The 22,770-nt window shown below is 34.1% G+C and overlaps 1 protein-coding gene across 1 annotated transcript in view; it reads left to right on the forward strand.

The window, feature by feature from the left end:
- Positions 1-4,520: 4,520 nt before the first annotated feature.
- Positions 4,521-22,770, forward strand: part of LOC129925698 (potassium channel subfamily T member 2-like) — an 82,931-nt gene continuing 64,681 nt past the window's right edge. The window contains exons 1-3 of the mRNA XM_056025778.1: positions 4,521-4,793; positions 7,255-7,497; positions 18,772-19,014. Of these exons, the coding sequence (XP_055881753.1) occupies positions 19,010-19,014 (5 nt within the window). The 5' untranslated portion in view covers positions 4,521-4,793; positions 7,255-7,497; positions 18,772-19,009. The remainder of the gene's footprint in view (positions 4,794-7,254; positions 7,498-18,771; positions 19,015-22,770) is intronic.

Genomic DNA, 22,770 nt, shown 5'->3' on the forward strand with positions numbered 1-22,770 from the left:
CTCATCTGTCCTTCTTTGAGTAATGTCTCAGCATTTTCAGCTACCGATGGTTTTAATAGTTTAGGATCTGTTGGAATGATGTCCCTTATCGCTTATCGGAGTATTTCTGTACTCGAGTACAGTGAGATATGGATCTTTCCACTTTTGTATGTTTTGTTGAATATTTGCTTTACGATACATACATGCACCTCACTTTGACCATTTGATTGAGGGTACCTGGGGCTTGATGTTGTTAACTTGAAACCCTATTCAGAAGCAAACTCTCTATATTGATAGCTGTCGAATGGCATATTGAACGTTGAATGACTCACTATTTCTTCTGCTATGCCATGACTAGCAAAAATACCTTTCAGTGCTCTGAAAACACATTCTGCTGTTTTGTTATAGAAAAATACTGTAGACATTAATAATAACAATTAATAAATAGAGACTTTGTGTTGATATTAGTAGACATTGAAGACTCTCATTTTTATTACATTATCCTTTCAAGTACTTTCTCACATAAACATTCACAACAAACAATGACGTAATATCAACATATTAGCACAAAACAATTATTGTATTGGCTAACTATCTATACTTGTAGAATTATAGTTTTCACAAGCTGTTTTTCGGATGTAATATTGTCTCACAAATGGACGTGACATAAGCAGATGTGCCTCTATTTCAACACACTGATGATTTACTGCAGTAGAATATATTTTCCTTGAGTTTAATGTTTCCGGAATCAAACTACCGTATGCCAAAGGCAATCTTTTTGTTTAAGGAAGTCGGAGTAACAAGTGCCCCGCGAAAACGATTTAACGATCAGTTTAAACGCCGGATGCTTGAACTCTTGATCTTAAAAGAACACCTTTTTACTTTAAAGGGAAACTCCGACGGTTTTTCAAATTTGAGTTATTGACATATTTAAATTCTGCGTAAAAAGTTGTAATAGTAAACATTTTACCATTTTTTATTTAAATGCTTAGAAACATTTATATTTAATAAATTAGTTAGTAAATTCTTGACATCTAAAAAAAACCGGGGTTCTATGAGATTTTGTTTTAAGCTAGTTCATACGTCACTTCCATCAACAACACTGAAAGAGAAACTAGATTTGACCAATCGTATCGCTTCATTCGTACAGTAGCTGTTAGGCTTAGTGACGGCCTAGTCCAGAGATATGATACAGTTATATACACACACACACACACACACATGTATAGATAGATCTAAAAGCATCAGGATAATCAACTCGAGAAAAAGAGTACCATTTTTTTTTAATCTAAGCCTTTCTCTGTCCCAAGAAGTAAATAGATCGTGTGTCTGACTGATTCGAACAAACTGTTCAGTGTAAGGCTAGTCGAGACTACGTGTAGTCGGTCATGACAAGACAACCAAGCGATAGTGTTTGTTGTGTGTTGAGTGGTCTGGCGAGACAATACAGACTGCCGTGGTTAGTCAAGCATGTAAATCTACTTTTAATACGCATTTTTTCTTTGCTTACAAGATCTAGATCTAACTGCATAGACCAAGATATATTTCTTTTACAACAATGTAAACTTTGCTTTATGGTCTTCTGTTATACAATAAGTCAATAGATTAAAACACATTTGTGACGTCACATAGAAACCCGGTGAAAGTCTGACTGTTTTGGATGTGCAGGAAAATTACGTTGGAAAAACATCAAATACTATTGCAAAGGAAAAAAAAAAGAATCATATATTCATTATCTGTACATCAAAACACATATTATATCAAAAATTGTCAAAACCATCGGAGTTTCCCTTTAACATTTTTAAGAGAAGTATATTAAATATTACAAAAGATGCTTTGTGCTGGCCACACGACAATCTCGTCAACCGTGCCAATAGAAAAAGATGACTTTTACATCATGTGCTCTATAGATCGCAATGTTAGAAAAAAGTTTTTTTTTTTGTTTTGTGATCGACAGCAGACTTCCATGTTCCTATTATGTACTTATTGAATACTAATATCAAAATATTTAATTGAAATTCTACTTGGGTCTAGGCTTAATTAGGATTATGGGCTCATTAAATAACAATTTTGATATAAAAACGTCTTGTCAATCATAACAAAAACTTCGGTAAAAATTAAAACAAAACAAAAGAAAAAAAAAAGTAACTATTAAGCTTAGGCATTTGAATTTAAGTCATTGGTTAATATGCATGACTAAATGCATGACGCGTAGGACGTAATCATCTTCTTTTTTGAAGTAACGTCTGTATTATATAAGAAGAAGAAGAAGGCAAATTTAATATTTTTTTTTACACCCAAATCTTTTTACTTGAAATTTCTTTTAATGCCTTGAATTTTTTTATTGTTCCTTTTATAGGGGCATACGACTTTTTGCGTAATTCACACACTATCTCAGTATCTACACTGGACTCGCATACCTCTAAACCAGGGGTGGGCAAATTACGGCCCGCGGGCCACATGCGGCCCCGCCGGAGTGTTTTATGCGGCCCGCCGACACCTACAGAAATCAGGTGTGCCCACAGTACATACATATTAAAATGCAAATATATTAAAAATAATATCTATATAAATTATTGAAACTGTTTCATTATAAAAAGTGTTAAGTAAACTAAGATTAAGCTAATTGGCTATACATCAATACACTCAGTCAAAGACACAATCTCATGCTAGTATTTATTAAATGCTATGAATAAATGTGTTAAATATTGAATATGCTTGAAACAAGATGGCAAGTGTAACAACTGATGGAGTTCGTGCTTTGAATATAAAAATAGTTGTTGTTTTATTATTATTTTGTATATATCCCAACCATAAACTTTAAACAGCAAAGTTTGCACAAAGCTGCACATAATTGCAAATTTCTATTTGGGAAAATTTACATAGTAATAGTACTGGTTTCCAGATCTGGCAGTTCTCCAAATAGGTTTTGTTATATGCTAGTTCCACAGTTCCGGAACATTATGCACGAGTGTAAAAAGTAAAATACTGCACAATATGTACAACTGCATATTTGCGGGGATATTGTTTTTATAAAAAGACAACTTCAATTTTTTTAAAATCGTATATGCGGCCCGCCATTCCCATTTTTTTAAAAATGCGGCCCTCGATGCAAAAAGGTTGCCCACCCCTGCTCTTAACTCTAAACCAGGGGTCTCAAACTCATATCAGCATGTGGGCCACAGTGGAAAGTAACAATCAGTCAGCGGGCCACACCACGAAAAGAGAATGTTTTTTCATTAAATTTTACAAACACTACTGTCACTGCAGTTAAATGCTAAAATAAAGTTTTTATATAATTATTAATTACATTTATTGTAGTTTATACATGCACAGGCAGTTTGTTTTACTAAAATAAGTTGACATTGCCTCTGTCACTAATAAAAAAAAAAAGCTGAAACTGTAGTTCCCCCCCCCCCCCCAAAAAAAAAAAAAAAAAACTATAATTACTAGGCCTACTGCAGATGGCTCGTCACTCATGTTTCTGTCCACTCAGCTGAGAGCGTCTGGCAGAGACCAGACCATCGACGTTATGCCTGAAGTCGCGTGTAGTGGCAAGCTGCAAGGTTGCTCTCAGATGCAGATGCAATATTGATCGTAATGCTGTTTTGTTGATCTTCATTCTGGAGAAAAACTGTTCGCAAACGTACGTACCCCCAAACATCGCAAGAATTCTAGCAGCTGCGCAAAATAAGTTTGGAAACTTCTCTCTGGGATGAAACTGGTAGAAATCTGGAACGCCAACGCGTATTTTTGCTTCAGAAAAATGTCACAATGCAGGTCCAGTAGTAACGTCTGTATTATATAAGATAAGATAAGAAAACTAAACATAATGGTGATGATCCATATGAAGCTTTACTGGAACTCAGAAATATACCTCGGCAATGTACTGGATTTAGCCCAGCTGAAATGTGTCTCAAAAGAAGTCCTCGGACATTCCCAGCACTTCAAAGTGTTTAAGTGAACATGTTGTAGCTGAGAAGAAAGAGAATTATATACTATATATATATATATACTATAAACAACAAGTAAAAAGACAATATGATAAGCAAGCTCGGGATTTACAAAAACTCCATCTAGGGCAAACTATTTATTACCAAAACCCAGGTCAAACTGGGTGGTATCCTGAAATAATCAGGGAACAACCATCTCCAAGATCTTATAAGATCAAGGAGGATAATGGAGGTTTCTACATACGTAACAGATTTCATATTAGGCAAAGGAAAAGTATTTTGAAAGACACTGATGTCTATGATGGGAATGTCTTGGATGATGATGATGAAGATAATGAAAGGCCAGATTTTGCTGATAACTGTTCTCAACATGCAGCACAGTCTGGAGTAGTTTCTCATGTACCAGACAATAATTGCGATAGAAATATGCCAGCAAGAATTAGCACTCGAGTAACAAATAGACCTGTGTGGCTTAGGGAATATGATATGTACTAAGAATTTTTATGACAATATTAATATGCATGTTGAAATATTTATTCTACATGTGTCACACTCTCAATTGAAATTTATTTTTATGTTTAGTTGTTATAATATTTATAAAATAAGATGAGTTATTAATGTTTGTTATTTTAATTGCAAATATTTCTGATATGTATTTTGTTAGCTATAGAAAGGGAAGGATGTTGATGTGTGTTTTATATAGGTTGCACCAATCTGTATTTGGGAGTAACATCCCTTGTAACTGTGGTTGTCAAACAGTATGGCGTTAGATTAAACAGCTGATTTCATTTCTTATACGTTCCTGTTATATCCAGAGTCTTGTTATTATTCGTTCATAATAATCAAGTAACAGTAGTATCAGTGAGTATCACAATCATTCAGTAATCAGATAGATCGATTAAATTCTATTCAATGATTAGATTGCCAGGGGAACAGAAGAATCTTTGTCTGTTTTTTAAATAACCATTGGACTTCATTGGACATTGGACTTTTATACAGTCTTGCTAGACTAAGTCTAGCTAAATCTAAATCTAGATATTTTATAAATTTATATTGATTATATTGACATTGAGATCATAATGCGTTTTACGATCTCAACCTCACTCAGTTTATGTAACTTGATTTGGAACTAGATCTAGTCTAGATCTAGAACTAGGATCTAAAAAATAAAATAAATCCAGATCTAGATCTATTTTTAGAACTATTATACTAATACTTTATACTTATAGTCTAGTCTTGATTCCAGATCTGACTAGGTCAACTAGGTGTGTACTAGACTTAGATATAAAATTATTCTAGAGCTAAATCAATTAAGATCTTATTATATTATATCTTATCTTATATATACAGATGTTACTTAAAAAAAGATGATTATGTCCATTACTATAGAAACTACTGACTAGGTGTAGTAGCACTAGGCTACTACTATAATAGTTTCTAGTAGTGGCTCTAGGAATCTAGACCTATTAGATATAGAGTTAGGTGTACTTAAAAGCAGCTATTCCTGTCATCTTACAAAGAGATTTATTGATGTGCTTTATTATTCTTTACAGAATCTAAAATAAAATAGGGGCAAAATTGGCTGAGCTAGTATTTCACATTCAGGACAGTACTGTTGCTTTTGATTTTTAAAATACATTTAAAAAGCCTATAGACTGAAACCGAACAACTGGTAATGAAACTGCATTTATATATCTTATATAATACTGATGTTACTTCAGAAAAGAAGATGATTACATCCTACGAGCCATTCATTCAGTCATGCATATTAACCATTGATTTAAATTCTCCCAAGTCACTGGTTTTCCTGGCTAGCTCAGACAACCCATTCCATGCTCTAATAGCATAGTGTCTAGGACTAGATTTACATTCTAGATTTTTTTAAGCCACTATATTCAGGAGAGAGTTCTTTTGAGATGAAAGTGAGAAGGGCAAAGGTTACATTGTCAGAATTGGTGGTTGAGCATAATATCTTTCTTAGCAGGACAAAGAGAATCAAATTGATTGTTTAAATTTTGAGATGCTCTTTCAGAGCTGAGGATTATAATCTACTTACTACCCCTTTTAAACCTATGGCAGGTTGATGGGAAATGGCAACAGGGAGGGTATGAGCCCAAGACCATCAAGACAACCCAGAATGCAATAGCTAGGGAGTTTATCTATTCAGCAGACTCATTAGCCCAGCTTCTTAATTACAAACAAGTTCAAATGACTAATTAGGATTATGTCTGAAAAAAAATCTTAAATATTTTTGTTATTAGTGATTATTGAGGTATTGAGGATGCCAAAGCATTCATTGCTGACTCGGCCAAGAATGGTCTGAAAGATTAAAATCTGAATTCTTTCAAATGTGATAAAATATTTCCAGTGTTTGCATATCTTGGAGGCGTGGTGACTGAGCGGTAAAGCGCTTGACTTCTGAACCCAGGACTGGAGTTCGAATCCTGGTGAAGACTGGGATTTTTAATTTCGGGATCTTCAGACGTCTCTGAGTCCACCCAGCTCTAATGGGTACCTGACATAAGTTAGGGAAAAGTAAAGGTGGTTGGTCATTGTGCTGGCCACATGACACCCTTGTTAACTGTAGGCCACAGAAACAGATGACCTTTACATCATCTGCCCTATAGACCACAAGGTCTGAAAGGGGAACTTTACTGCATACCTTGTAAAGAAATTGCCTATAATTTTATATAATTAAATATCACTGATCTAGCAAGAAAATCATTTATCTCATCATCACCCTGTCCCTTGACTTTTGCCATTGGGATGCTGTGACAGTTTCACTAACCAATTTCCTCCACTTTTCTTGATCAACAGCTGTTCTAAGCAGGATTTTAAGAAAGGCCGGTCCATTCCATGTTATCTAGTTAGCTATTCATTGGATGACCCTTTCTCCAATGTACCTTAAAGAATGACTTTTGATAGTGAGTCATGTCTTACAGTATGACCAAACCAGATCAGCTTTCGTCTCTTCACAGTATTGCGGAGCTCTTCCTTCTTGCCAGCCAGAGTGTTGACTTGCTAATGTACAAACTCGTTTGTCTTTTTTTCCTCATATCTGATACCCAGTAATTTTCTGTAGCATTTACTCTCAAAGGCTTGAATTCTTCTTAAAGCCTCAGCATTCAGTGTCCAACTTTCACAACCATATATAAGCACAGAGATTACTAGTGAAGAATACAGTTTTAATTTTACTAGGAAGCTGATTTTATTGTTCCAGACCCTAAGTATTTAAACGAGTCAACTTCTAATGTTTGGCCATTCTATTGTATGCAACATCTCTTACTATCTACATCACAAACTAATATTTTGTTCTTTTCAGCACTGATTTCCTTGCCAACTGTTGTAGCTGCAGCATCTAGTTTTGTGGTAAGATCTTGTACCTGGTCTGCATTTTCTCCAATGAGGTGTATATTATCTGCAAACCTGAGATTGGAAATAGGCTGCTCATTTATGGTCAAGCTAGGAGTAAATCCTTCTAGCATTTCCCTCATAATATGGTCAAGAAAAAAGAGCTGGAAAGAGAATGCATCCTTGCTACACTTCTATGTGTAAGGGAACTCGGGTGAGTTCCTTACTACACTTACATATGGCTCGATAATCTAGGGTATGATTCTCAATTACACTTGTCAATACTTGCTTAACTCAAATACGAACACTTAGTATACATCAACTCTAACTCCTTAAATTCATGAATATCGATAATACTTTAATACTTAATAAAGCACACAATTAGATCACTCTTATGAAATACACAAAACACCAGCACCCTACTCAGACCAGGTCAGCTCTCCAACTGCTAGACTGACCGCTAGAAACCTAATTGTCCCCCCTTGAAAATCCCGTGATAAAAACAATTCACACACCAACTAATAAAATAAACAAACACACACACAATCTCACATCTTACACGCCCACGCTCTTGACATCTCCCCCTTACTTCCCCTAGATTTTCCCTGAAAATCTAAGTCTATATTATGTACACTAAAAAAAATTATTAATGACATTGTTGAAGTACAACATGGTTAAAAGAAATACTACTCAAAAATACACAGTACATCTTACTATGTTTACACAAGTAATTTGTTTCAATTCAACAAACTACACCCATGAGTTTAAGTATGAAATAATGAATACTTCGTTTCTATGCATCAACATTAATAAAATACATGAATTATCTTTCCATTTCCAAACAAAACAAGTTCATCAATAATAATGCATATGTAATAATAAAACTAATAATATAACTAAACTAATCTTCATCTGTTCCACTTGTCCAGTTCCTTCTCTTGTGACGTCAGGTTACAATGTAGGCTACTGTTTATTGTTTGTGAATATAGAGCTTAAGACTTGACTTCCGATGCTTCTCAATACTGGATGAGACGACGCGTGTTGTGCAAAGTACAATTAAAACACAAAGAGATGAACAGTTCAGTCAATTTAATTGAGCAATAATAATAATAGTAGTAGTAGTAATAGTAGTAACTTCTCTGACGAGACGATCATAGTTGAAAAAGTTCAACGTACATACTGGATTGCTGAGATGTGCACAGTCTGAAAACGTTACAATACCAGGTATGCTTCTGACAGAGACAATAATGTGAGTTCAAACTGTCAGCCTAGACAATGGGTCAGCCCAAAAGTTGTCTGTACCTTTAATGTGCTGAATTTCAAAGTCAAAGTCCATAAGGTATAATATCCATCTAGCAATGTGAGCATTGGTGGTTGCAGACTTGAGATACTTGAGATTCAGGTGATCAGTCCAAACAATGAACTTACGTGAATACAAGAAGTGTTCCAACTTCTTAATTCCCCATGTTAATGCTAACAACTCACGCTCCATTATGCTGTATTTACATTCACGTGGGAGTAATTTTCTGCTGAGGAAACGGGCAGGATGCAATTTGTTTCCCACGTACTGTAGAGCAGCAACTGCAACAGCCTTGTCCGAAGCATCACACTGTAGATAAAAACATTTATCCGGATCAGGCAACATTAAAATGGGGTGAGAAGTCAAGTATCTTTGTATACGCTCCAATGCAACCTCCCCCTCCACAGTCTTAGCAACTTTAGAAGGGTGCCCTTTTTTAAGAATTTCAGTAAAGGGAGACAACAAGCTTGAAAAGTTTGGAATGAAGGAGCGATAATAATTGAGCAGACCTAATAATGATCGGGTTTCCTTCTTTGTTTTAGGGTACCGTAGCTGCAGAATCTTACTGACATTAGAATTTTCAGGCTGAAGAAAGCCTTGGCCAATCTTATGGCCTAGGAATGTAATAGTTTGGAACCCAATTAGTAACTTGTTAGGCTTAACAGTAATATTGAATTCTCCTAACCTCTCAAGCACCTGTCTCAATGAGAACATGTGACTCTGCCAATCAGTGTTGTACACACACAGATCATCAAAATAACAAACTACTTGTTCTAAACCTTTTAGCACTCTACGCATTGTTCTGTTAAAGAAACTAGGACTGTTTTTTAAACCAAATGGGAGATATTTGAATTGATAGTGTGCATTAGGTACTTTGAACGCTGTGTACTGCTTACTACTCTCTTCTAATGGCACCTGCCAGTAACCTTTCGTTAGGTCTAATTTACTAAAATATTTAGCTTTCCTTAGTGTGATAAATAGTTCTTCTTGATCTGGTATGACTTCTGCATCAAATTTTGTTATGGAATTTAATTGCCTATAATCAACAACTGGTCTCAAGGTTCCATCTTTCTTTTTGATTAAGATCATAGGAGATGCATAAGGCGATTCACTCTCTTCAATAATATTCATGTTAATCATCGACTCAATTTCTTCTTGTAGCCTTTGTCTCAATGCCATTGGTACGTTATAAGGTTTTAAATTGACAGGCTTATCCGATGTTAGAATTATTTTAAAGGGCTCCACTTTCGCTTTTCCTGGTACATCTGATATTACTTGTGCAAAGTCTTCAAGGAGTTTTTCAACTTCATTTTTCTGAGTTTGGTTTAAGTCTTTATTAATGGTTATTGCCCTTTGGTTTATTTCTCCATTTCTATGGATCATTTCCGGTAGTTTTAATTCCTCTATTTCATTATCAATGATTTGCCCTGTTTCATCATGGTCATATTCATCCACGACTCCAATAAATGCAGCAGACAAAATGTTACTTTTACAGCTACTGTTGGCAACATTGTTACTTGTTACTTCAACTGGGGTATAATATTTGATTAATCTGTTTACATGAAATATCTTTGATTTGTTTCCTTTCTTTACTATGTAATTTAAGTCTGATAACCTCTTTTCTATCTTGTACGGGCCTTCCCAATATAATTTGAGCTTATCTCCCTTTTTTGGTTTCAACACTAATACCATTTCTCCTGTAGCAAAACTTTTTTTTACAGTGTTTCTATCATATAGTCGTTTTTGTTCTTGCCTCGCTATGTCTTCATTATCACATGCAATCTTAGCTGTACTTTGTAGTCTTTCTTTTAACTCCTCAAGATATTCAAACAAGTTAGTATAATTAGTGTCAACTTCTTTTTCTTTGGTCATTATTTTATTCCATAGTGGTGCCCGAGTTTCAATTTCTTTTTGTTTCTTCTCTAGACTTCCTTCTATACTTGTTCCTATAATCGGAGTCTTGAAATGAGTTTCTTCCCTTTCTCTGTCCTTCATTCCTCTCGTCTTTACGGCTGACACAAACAGACCTTTCACATTGCCTATTAACACATCAGCGACCGGCTCCGGAAATAGCACAACGATGAATTCTCCTTTCAGGTAAGGTGTGTCAAGCATTGCCTTTGCGGTTTTGTATCTAAATACTTGCCCGTCTGCTAAGCACAAGGAGCATTTCTCTGGCAAAATATCTTTTTCATTGACAAGTGTCTCTCTTACGGCGATAACGCTACAGCCGCTATCTCTCAGGATCGACGCCTTTCTTCCATTCAGCTTTCCTTCTTCTATGTTTAGCGATCCAATAGACTTGTCATTCATAATGAAGTTAGCCACACTTTCTGGATTGTGGTAGATCAGATTGCAAGTCCCTTGTCTTTCAGGCAATTGCACCACGGCACATTCGGCTTGATTGGAGTAGTTCCTTCTTGTCTCATTCCTATACCTTCCTTGGTTATTCTGGTACATTCCATTTCCATAGTTGTTTCTTCTGTTGTTAACTTGGTTGCTCAATGTGTAATTTGGCCTACTCCATCGCCCTCTTGCTCTGTTGTAAGAATTGCTATAGCGGGGTCTGATGAAATTCCTTCTGGGCTCATGGTATTCAATGTTTGGCCTGATATAGTTTGCGCTGCTAGGACTGGTTTGGTAGCGGTAATTTTGCCTATTCAAATCTCTTCTGTCACTCACTGCGTTGGCCTGATAATTTCTCGATTTCTTGAAAATGCTTTTGCTCGAGAAGATAATCTTTCTGTTCTCCAACAAATCAACTAGCTTTTCTAACGACTCAGGTTCTTTATCTAGGATCTCTTCTCTTACCTCCTCGTTTAGGGCACTGAGTATAGAGTCTTTCAATATTAACTCCTCCAGCTGATCAAAGTTCCTTTCTATTTTCGCCGCCTCGCACCACTGTCGGAAGTTCTTTTGTAATGCCACAAAAAATTCTCTTGGGCCATCTTCAATTGGGACCGTCTCATGCCATCTTTTCCTGCAGGCTTCCTCCGTCATTCCCACATAGTCTAAGAGCTCTTTTTTTATCTTCTCGTAGTCAGTGCAGTCCACTAATCTTCTCTGTGTCAGGAATTGCCTTAGTTTAGGTGTTATTTTCTCCTGCAGCTGTGCCACCCAGTCTTCTTCTAGAACCTTGTCTCTCCTAGCTGCCATTTCGAACATGTCGAGGTAACAAGGTAGATCTTCTGTTGTCATGGCAGGGAAACCTTTACTCAGTCTTGGTCTCTGGGCCGTGACTCCGGTTGTCGCGCTTGATTGTGTTTTATTTTTTTCCTGTGCGATTTGTAAATCAAGTTTCTTCATTTTTTCCTCATGTTCTCTCTGCTCTTTCTTTTCCTGTCTTTCTTTATCCCTTTCCTGTCTGTCTTTCTCTTTTTCCTCCAATTCCAGTTCTTTTAATCTTATCATCTGTTGCAGCTTGGACATTTCTCTTTCTTCCGCCCTCTCCAACCTTTCTCTTCTTTGTTTCTCTGCCTCACTTTCTTTTTCCATGTTTTACTTTCTAATCCTTATAATACACAGCACTCAGTACGTTTGCTACACTAAGTTTTACAGAAAATTTTAAAATAACAGTCCTACTATTTCTTTTACCTTAAATTACTACCTCAAGAATAATTATAGTGTTCTATTATACATACAATAAGAAAATAAAATCAATCCTAATTTTGAAGAATATTTTTAGTTATACAATAGATTAGGCAAGTAAATGATCAAGACAGAAAAATACAAATTGAAATAATGATCAGATTATTAGATTCAGATAGGAAGTTAGAAGACTCTTGCTTTTATAGCAAAAATTGGCAACGATAAAATCAGAATGAAATGACTGAAGCCTTAAATTGAGAGGCTAGTATGACAGCAAAGAAAAAAAAAGCAGGAAAATATATGATAGTCAAATTGAAACAAATTATAATAGAGCAAGAAAATAGAGGCTAGAGAGTAGAGGGTTCAGCTACACGAGAGGTAACACAAATCACTCAACTTCCACTCCCTGCACGTGATCCAACCTGTCCTCGTGATGCAACTTCGGGCTGTCGCTGTCCTCTCTGTACTGGTACTTCAAACCACCGCCGTTCCTCAGGCCAAATCAAGGGGCATAACACATGAGGATAAAATGTTTTAAAATAGAATGAGTGTCAAATTAACAACAATATAACATGTAGAACAATATTTGTAAGTTTAAGTACATCAATAACATGAGGAAAATGTTTTAAAATAGAATGAGTGTCAAGTTAACAACAATATAACATGTAGAACAATATGTGTAAGTTTAAGTACATCAATAACAATTTATAACTGCTCTACTTATACAATTTATGCGACGAGAGGTCCTGGTTTTCTTTCACAAGAGCCCCCAACTGTAAGGGAACTCGGGTGAGTTCCTTACTACACTTACATATGGCTCGATAATCTAGGGTATGATTCTCAATTACACTTGTCAATACTTGCTTAACTCAAATACGAACACTTAGTATACATCAACTCTAACTCCTTAAATTCATGAATATCGATAATACTTTAATACTTAATAAAGCACACAATTAGATCACTCTTATGAAATACACAAAACACCAGCACCCTACTCAGACCAGGTCAGCTCTCCAACTGCTAGACTGACCGCTAGAAACCTAATTGTCCCCCCTTGAAAATCCCGTGATAAAAACAATTCACACACCAACTAATAAAATAAACAAACACACACACAATCTCACATCTTACACGCCCACGCTCTTGACACTATGGATGTCCTATTTTGTCCCATTTTGATGTAGGGCTTTGATAACATCAATAATGTTTTTATTTCTGTTGAGCTCTCTCATCAGTTGCTGCATGCTTAATTGATTATGTCAAGCTTGATCTAGTTAATCACTTCCATACTTATTGGTTAATCATACATAATTATAGATGTCATGTTATTCATTTCAACTATGAATAGTTGCATATAGTTGACAAATATATTGTTTAACTTCCAAAAAAAAAAAGTGTCATCATGACCCAATAAAATGGTACAAATAAGTGTAACAAAAATATGTCATGACCTAGTTACATCATAGCAAGAAAAAATGTCAGGTTGACCTGATTGAAAAATGTCAGGTTTCTTATGATTATATTGTGAGGTTACTCAGTTAAAATACTTTGACTGATATGTACAATATCATTGTCCTCATTTGTATCTGTTTCATGATCTACCTGCCTTGATAAAAAATCAGCTAATATATTTTCATGACCAGGTATACTTTGTAGGTCAAACTTGTAATCAGACAAAATTAATGACCACCTATTTATCCTATTATTCTTTAGTTCTTTTCTTTTAAGTGCTAACAGCGGTTAATGGTCACATTTAATTGTAAAGAATCTTCCTAGCAAATAGTGTTTTAGTTTGATTATGCTCCATACTATAGCTAATAGTTCTTTTTCTATAATTGAATATTTTCTTTCTGCTTTAGATAATGTTCTACTTATATGGACTATGGGTTTTAGATCTGACTCTTTCTGTTGCAGTAGGCATGCTCCTATACCATTATTGGATGCATCAGTGTACAGTAGGAGTTGTGAGATAGGATCAATACTCCCTAACTCTAATTTCTCATTAAACTTATCCTTTAGTCTAGTTAGTGCCTCTCTGCTGCTATCATCTAAGTTTATTATATTTGAGTGTTTCTTCTTAGTGAATTCTACTAAGGGCTTAATTAGTTGGGCATAGTTGGGTATGAATTTTCTATAAAAGTTGCACAAGCCTAATAGTGCTCTGACATCCTTTTTTGTTTTAGGTTCCTTAATATTTCTTATTTTACAGATGTTTGCTTTGGTAGGAGTTATTTTACTGTTAGTGATGTTGTAGCCTAAAAATTGAATTTCATTCTTTACAAGATTTAATTTATTGGGAGCAATTGTCATTCTATGTTGTTTTAAACTAGCAAAAATTTGTTCTAGTGTGTCTAGATGTTCCTTTTCTGATTTAGTGAAAACACAAATGTCAACAACATATGAGATTACATTGTCAATGCCTGCTAATAGTTTGCTCATACATTTTTGAAATGTGGCTGTGCTATTAACTAATCCAAATGGCATGACATTCCATACATATATCCCTTCAAACCCGGGTAGTATACATTTGAAAGCAGTATATTGTTTAGACTTTTCTTCCATTTTTATTTGCCAAAATCCTCTATTTAGATCCATGGTGGTAAATAGTGAGGCTCTGCTTAGCATATTAATTATAGTTTCTGTATCAGGTAGAGGTTCAGGATCTATGATAGTACAATTGTTTAGCTCTCTATAGTCACAACAGATTCTCACACTGTTATCTTTTTTTTTGACAATCACCATAGGTGATGTGTAAGAACAAACATCTGATTTTTCTATCTTGTTTTCACTTAGTAATTTCTTTAGTTCTACTTTTACTAATTCCTCATAGGCCTTTGGGATGTTATATGCCTTTGTTTTAGATGGTAGTGTCTTATTTAAATGTATTGAATGCTGAATTAGATCAGTGCAGCCTAGTTTCAATGTAATGACATCATTGTATTTTTCTATCAAGTTATCTATATTAGTTCTATCATTACTGGAGTCTTGGGTGGTAGTATGAATGGATATAGTATTTGCAGCATATTCTTGCATAGTTACTATTGAATCTGTATCCCTATCAATAACTTCTATCTCTTCAACTTTTCTTTTGGGAAATTTTACTAATTTATCTATGCTCAGCTTACATTCCTTGCCATTTCTGTCTACTTTGTACACTTTGTTATTTATTTTTCCTACTATGTCATATGGGCCTTCATTTTTGTTTTTACTATACTTATTTTCTATTTTTACAAACACTTGGTCTCCTATGTTCAATGTCCTTAATTTTCTGTTCTTATTTTTTATATCTCTATGTCTCTTTAAGTTTTTATCCATGTTTATATCAGCTAATTTTATTCCCTGTCTTAAATTTTGTTTTGTTTGTGTTATCCATGGATGGTATTCTTCATAGTTCTCTAGCTCTAACATATTATCAGCCCATAGTTCTAGTGGTCCTTTAGGTTTTCTATCAAAAACTAATTCATATGGACTGAATTTTGTTGTTTCATGAGTAGTAGTGTTGTAAGCAAAGATAGCATAATTTAAAGTCTGATTCCAAGTATTCATTGCTTCTGTTTCTAATTTATAGATTATCTCTTTGATTGTCTTGTTCCATCTCTCAATCACACCGTTTGACTGTGGTGAATAAACTGTACTATGCACTAGTTTTATGTTAGTCATAGCTGCGAAAGCTTTATTTAAGTTTGATCTAAAGTTAGATGCATTATCTGATAAGATTTTGTTTGGGAATCCGAACTTTAGGAATATTGTTCTTAGTGAGGTGCATATATCTTCGGCCCTGATATCCCTAAGAGGAAAAGCTTCTGCCCACCTGGTTGCTATGTCTATGATCCCTAATATATATTTATTTCCCTTGGTACTTGTATTTAATGGGCCCATAATATCAATGGCTATCTTGTCCCAGAAACAATGGGCTTTATCTGATTTTTGTAGAGGTGCCTTGAGTATGAGTTTTTGTTTAGTACATTCTGCACAGGAATCTATATAGTCTTAAATTTGAGTCTTCATCTTAGGCCAAAAGAATTTTTGTGAGATTTTAGCATATGTTTTCTTTTTTCAAAAGTGGCCTGCTGTTGGGTCATCATGGGCCATTTTCAATATTTTGGGTTGTAGACTTTCTGGAATTATAATTTGAATTCTTGTGCTATCTTTGTTTCTGTTACATCTAATGGCTAGGTTGTTGGCTAAAAGATGATGGTTGTTTAAATTTATTTTGTTATAGTCTTTATTTAACAAATCTTGTATTATAGGGTCACTGTTTTGCATTTTGATTAATTCTTGTCTGGTCGTTCCTATTTCATTGAACAAAGTATTTGGTAATTCAATTTCTGGCACTATATTTTTGTGTGATCTAGTTTGAACAGCTGATATATGATGTTGGTCTAGATACCAATTTCTTTGTCTGTTTTTTTATCCATGAATCTAGCTGAGTTATTGTTAAGTCTTTGACACCATGTGAGTTCCCTATTATGAGGTCTTGGGCGGGTGTATCCATTACTACTACTTTTATCTCGCCTGTGATCCAGGGAGATTCAATCCAGACCTTGGCGGTTTTACATATATCAAATTTTTGTATGTTGGCATAAATGACCTTAACAGTTTCTTCTAAATATTGTTCTGGTTTGACTAGATTGGATCTTACTATTGATGTTGTTGCACCAGTATCTCTCATTGCTTTAATTTCTACTGAGTTTACATATGAGGGAAAAACATTTACCTTAGACTTGTCTGTTTGTAAGTAGGCTACATTCTCTTCTCTTTGTGTATTGTTATTGGTATTGCCTCTATTTCTATTCCTGTTTTGATAGTTGTTGTAGTTGGACTGATGGTTGTATGTGTTCCTCCTTGATTGTCTATTAGTATTATAGTTATTGTAATAGGAGTTGTTATTCCTAAGGCTCCTTCTTTCTCTGGGGCTTGCACTCTGGTTGGATCTGTAGTTTCTATATTGGTTGCTATAGTTACTATGTTGTAATTATTTTGATTGTAGTTGCTAGGGTTGTGGTAATTGGTGTAACTTCTATATCTGAAGTTGCTAGTGCTAGTTTGTCTGCATTGGCTTTTAACATGGCCCTTCTTCCCACAATTAAAGCAAGTTTTTGAATTAGAAAATTTAAATCTATCATTACTATTGCTATTATTAGCTGTATTAACTGTGGCGGCCAATTGATGTAGCTCTCTTTTGTCCATAGTGTGCCCAGGATGGCTATCTTTAAAAAGGTTTAAATTAGTAATGAGATCAGTTTCTGTCTTTACTTTCTTTTCTTTAAGAAAAGTGAACACTAAATCTGTGACATTAGATAGTACATTGTCAATTAGGATCATGTCTAAAATTTGATTAGGATCTTTTATATCACATTTAGCTAGCTCTAACCATTTAAGCATATTTGCCTTCATGTCAAAAATGATTCTGTTGAAGTCTCCATCCTTGTTTAGTTTAATCTTTTTAAAGAGTTTTCTATAATAGTCTTCGCTTTTCCCGAAATGTTCCAAGAGTCTAGTTTTAACAGCTATGTAATCTTTCTTTTGTTCAGTTGTGAGTGTGCTTATTATGTTTAGGGGTTCTCCTGATAAATTTGCTAGCAGACGTTTTGCCATATCCTCATTGTTTAGATTGTAAGTAGATGAGATATGTTCAAACGGAACTAGGTCATTTTCTAATGTTTCCTCCTTAATGTTAAATTTATGACATTTGGAGATAAATGGTTTGTTACTGGTTTGCTGGGTCATAATGTTGGGGTTGATTTTTGCTGCTTCTAATTTAGCCAACTCTACTTTGTCCTGACTTTTTTTTTTGTTTTGCCTCTAACTCTTTTTGTTTAGTCTCTAGTTCTTTTAGTTCTTTCTGATGGGCTCTTTCTGCAGCTCTTTCTTCCCTATCTTTATCCTTTTCAGCCCTATCTCTTTCCTCCCTTTTTTCATGTTCTGCCTTTGCTAATTTCCTTTCTATAAATTGTCTCTTTTTATCACCTTCTAGTTCCATCACTTTCACAAGCTCTAAGATTTTATTATATGCTGCCATTGTTATTATTAATGTATCAACTTATGTCTAATGAGTAGTCAAAGAAGTAGATCAAAGTAAGATCATGTAAAATATATGTTCAACAGTCCTTCTACCTGCTTTGAAGCCTGCCTATTCTTCAGAAAGGACCTCTCCAGATTTTTATTGAGTCTAGTGAGAATTATTCTTAGCATTATCTTACTTGGGTGACTGATCAGACTAATCACTCTATACTTTTGGCAATTTCTCAAGTTTCCTTGCCAATCAATACGTCTGGTTTAAGTCTAAGGTTCATATTTTTAGTCACATCCACCAACAGCTTAAACAGATTATTCTACAACTTTTGTTTGATTTTGTTAAAAGCATTAATAACAAAACATCACCTTCCAATCTATAATGGCACTAGGCAATGAATTTGTCCAAGAATATGTCTTTCTGAGTATTTAATTAAGTTTTGTTTTTCTATTTGTAAATAAATAATGGTTCAGTGTTTTATGTATTATTTTTAATTTTCTTTTTATTCTTCAATTAGAAATTGTGTGTTGTCTTAATAATGAGTCTCTTGTTTATAACAAGTTGCTTTTTGGTCTGCACAGAGTTGACAGTTGGATGGCTGCCTGGTCGTGCTGTTTGCATGCTGGACTGTTATTTGGATTTATTGAAGGTCTTGGGTTCAAACCCTGCCCACTCCCATCCCCCATTGTCCTGCAGGAGGTTTGAACTAGGAAGTAAACTATCTTCAACTGTGAAGGAACATCCAAAACATATAAAACAAACAAACAGACCGAAACAAATATTGAATCTACATTGCTCTACATCTTCCCAGCAGTCACAATGATGCAAGTACTTTAACACTTTTACAACTTTCATGGCTTCTATAGTCTTTGTTCAACTTGATTTTTAAAATTTTTTCTTTTATGTGTTCTAACATTCAAAATTTAAATAGTGCCATTCATAATTTAGCATATATTTAAACATTTACATATTATTTTTTAAAGATATTAATAATAATAATAATCTTTATTATCCACAAGGAGATTAGTTTACAATTTGTGCATTACACCAAACAAAACTATAGAAAACCAATTTATATATTTACAACAGACTCACTCATAATTTAATAATGAATATATATATATATATATATATATATATATCAGCTGTCAAGAAATATTTAAGATATCTATAAATAAGAATGTTTACTCCTTTAAAAACAAGAGTATTAAATCTAAAAATAATAATAATACCCATCCCTTATGATTTGTATTTAATATATTATTTTTTTAATTATCTATTTAACAATGTCTTTTAAAGATGTTACATGTGCTTGTACTAGAGATGGGAAATGAACCTAACCTGAACCAAACAAACTGAACTCAAACCTCACTTACAACTGAACTGAACCCGAACTTTAAGACTGATCTGTCTGAACTGAACTTAACCAACTGTCCTTACATTCACCGAACTGAATCAAAGATTTTTGCAATATTTTTTAGTAAGAAAAAATAAAAACTCAGTATCAGTGAGAGGATTGGACAGTTATTTTTAATTTTTGGATAACTCAGCTGGATCGTTTTGGGTTGTCTTCTTTTGATTCACAGCCAATGTACTGTAACATTTAACATTTGTGCTTTAATGAAATGGGAGAATCGAAGAAACTAAAAGTAGACTCAGAATGTAGAAACTACCAAGAAAAGTGGACAGATCTTTGTCTTTTTATGGAGTATGAAAATAAGTCAATATTTTTTATTGGTATATAAATGTTTGTAGCTTTTTTTAAAGAACACAACATTAACAGCATTATCATATAAAAAAACAACAACAAATATTGCAGCATTCTTAGTTTGAGCCACAAAGAAAAAAATTGCTAAGAAACATCTAGAAATCAGAAGATTGTTTTATCTAATTATTAACTGAATTAAATATTATTACATATACCTAATTTTGCTATTACCATACTGCTTCATCTTGGTGTCTCATCAATACAGTGTGGTATTTAAAAGTTGGTTTTGGATAAACATCCTACATACCATGAATAAGTGTAAATATTATATTCACGTGGGAGGTGCTGTGACTAAGTGGTAAAGAGCTTGGCTTGCGATCCCAGGGGTCCCAGGTTTGAATCCTGCATCTTAAGGTAGTCTCTGAGTTTACCAAGCTCTATTGGGTACCTGACATTAGTTTGGGAAAAGTAAAGGCGGTTGGTCATTGTGATGGTTACATGACACCCTTGATAACCGTTGACCATAATAATAATAATAATAATAATAATCTTTATTATCCGTAAGGAAATTTGTCTTACAATTTGTGCATTACACCAAACAAAAAACATTATAACTATAAGAAACCAAAGTGTACATTCACAGCAGACTCACTCATAATTTACATGACCTTTACAACATCTGCCCTATAGATCATAAGGTCTGAAAGGGAACATTTTCTAAACTATGTCCACAGGTTTATAATAAAAGTGCTTTATTTTTATGTGATGTTTTTTTAAAAATCTTTTCTGTTATTTGGCCCGCGACATGAGTGTTGGAAATTAAAATGGCCCACTGGATGAATAAGGTTTTCACATAGCTGTTTTATCTAATTATTAATTTAATTAAACATCATTACATGTACCTAATTTTGCTATTACCTAATTTCATAACATCAAACTGAACCCGAACTTTAGACCTGACTGAATCATCATCATACCGAACCGAACCCAAACTTACATCTGACCAAATGGAACCAGAGCTTTAAAAGTTAGGTTCAATTCCCATCTCTAGTTTGTACATGTGGATGGTTGATTGTATTAAAAAAACTATGTAATTTTATGAATGTGATAGAAAAATACCAGAATGAATTAATTTTAATGTTTATAAAAAAAAACACTAAAATTTATGCTTTGAAATTAGTGAGTTTTAAAGGCCTTTCTTTTCTTCACTTTCTTATCATGGAACTAAAATAGTATTATAAACAAAAAGCACAGCTGTTCATCAAACATGATTATATAATGCTGATTTGAAAGTTGGCTAAATGAGGTTAATAATAGCTTTAATGACACTAAGAAACATTTTAATGAAACACACAGGGTTAAAGCTTGCTAAATAGACTAAGACAATTACAAGAAAGGTTGACAAAGTAGATAATTATGTTAACCTGATTTAATAAAGTATCCCTAATATAGTAATTAAATAAAGAAAAAAAAGTTTTAAAGATCCTGCCAGCATGTGGTTTGCACTCTAGAAGGTAGTTTGATGGGTCACAGGGTTGAACCCTGCCCAATGACATCCTCCACCAGACTTCTGGAGTTTTGGGCTAGGATGTAATAATCTACAAATTTGAAGGAACATTCCAAACATGTAAAAAAACAAACAATAATCATTACATCTGTGCTACACTGTACTGGACAAGTATTCATTTATAGTGGCTTAGATTCTGGATTTCACCCATTCACATAATTATTGATACAAGTCCTATAGTGACCGCTACCAAGGGACTCCACATATCCTGATTAGAGATTATAAACTAGTTGATTCATTCTATAGAGTGTATTTCTTCTACAAGTTATCCAGACAGTCCTTGTTTCACTTTGTGTAGCTGTCAACTCTTTAAAGCTAAGTTCTACAAGTTATCCAGTCAGACCCCCATCACATCAAAAACTATTGTTACGAGCGTCTGAGACTCTTAAGTATACACCAAATAGAGCCATCAATAGAATTTTAATCTTGTTCAACAAATAATAATATGTTACATCTCGTTTACATTACTCCATTTTTTGATCAATCTCTTATCTTTCCTATTTCAACACACATTTGTACCATTTCACTTTCACACTATTATGCGCATGTAACATCTTGGGTAACCAACATTTTGTTTAGTAGTGCAGAAAAATTGAGAAGAACAGATCAGCAACAAAAAACTGGCTAGATGCCAAAGAATAAATTGTTTTTAATATTATGTTCTAAACTATCATGAATTGTATATAAACTTAAATGGAGTTCTATTTATATCTTTTGATATTTTTTTTTCACATCATTTTCTTGAAGATAATGATTGCTTGGATACACCAGGTGTCCTCCCATGTTCTATACATTTGTGTTTTAACATAAATTTTAAAAAATCTTTTCATTACAACAATAATAGAAAAAAAAGTTGTTACATAGTGCAGAAAATATTTATCTTGAACTAATTCTAATAAAGTTTTTTTTCTTTCCTTTGCTTAATACATACTTCATTAATGAAGAAAGCAGGTCATAACTTTTTAAAAATTGCTTTTGTGTAGCACATTGTTCATGCTTATTGCATGCTCAGGGGCTATGGTCTAATCTTTTTTGCTTTTTTGTGGATCTGTGTGAGGAGGACCTTTTTGAGCTGCCTTTAGATGCTCAGCAAACACAACTCAGATTGAGTTGGGTTTTTAAATCAGGTCCCTTTAATAGGTAGCGTAGTGGTTTATGCCATTTAGCCACACATCCATATTCATAAAGTAAGCTGTTTAGAACAAAGGCGGCAGAGAAAAACAAAATGCTGAGGGATGTCCTTATTACAATGATTATGATGTTTGTCTATTACAGATAGTAATGTGAAAATATCTGTTATAGTTT

This window comes from Biomphalaria glabrata, chromosome 4 (assembly GCF_947242115.1).
Source record: "Biomphalaria glabrata chromosome 4, xgBioGlab47.1, whole genome shotgun sequence".
Taxonomy (NCBI): Eukaryota; Metazoa; Mollusca; class Gastropoda; family Planorbidae; genus Biomphalaria; species Biomphalaria glabrata.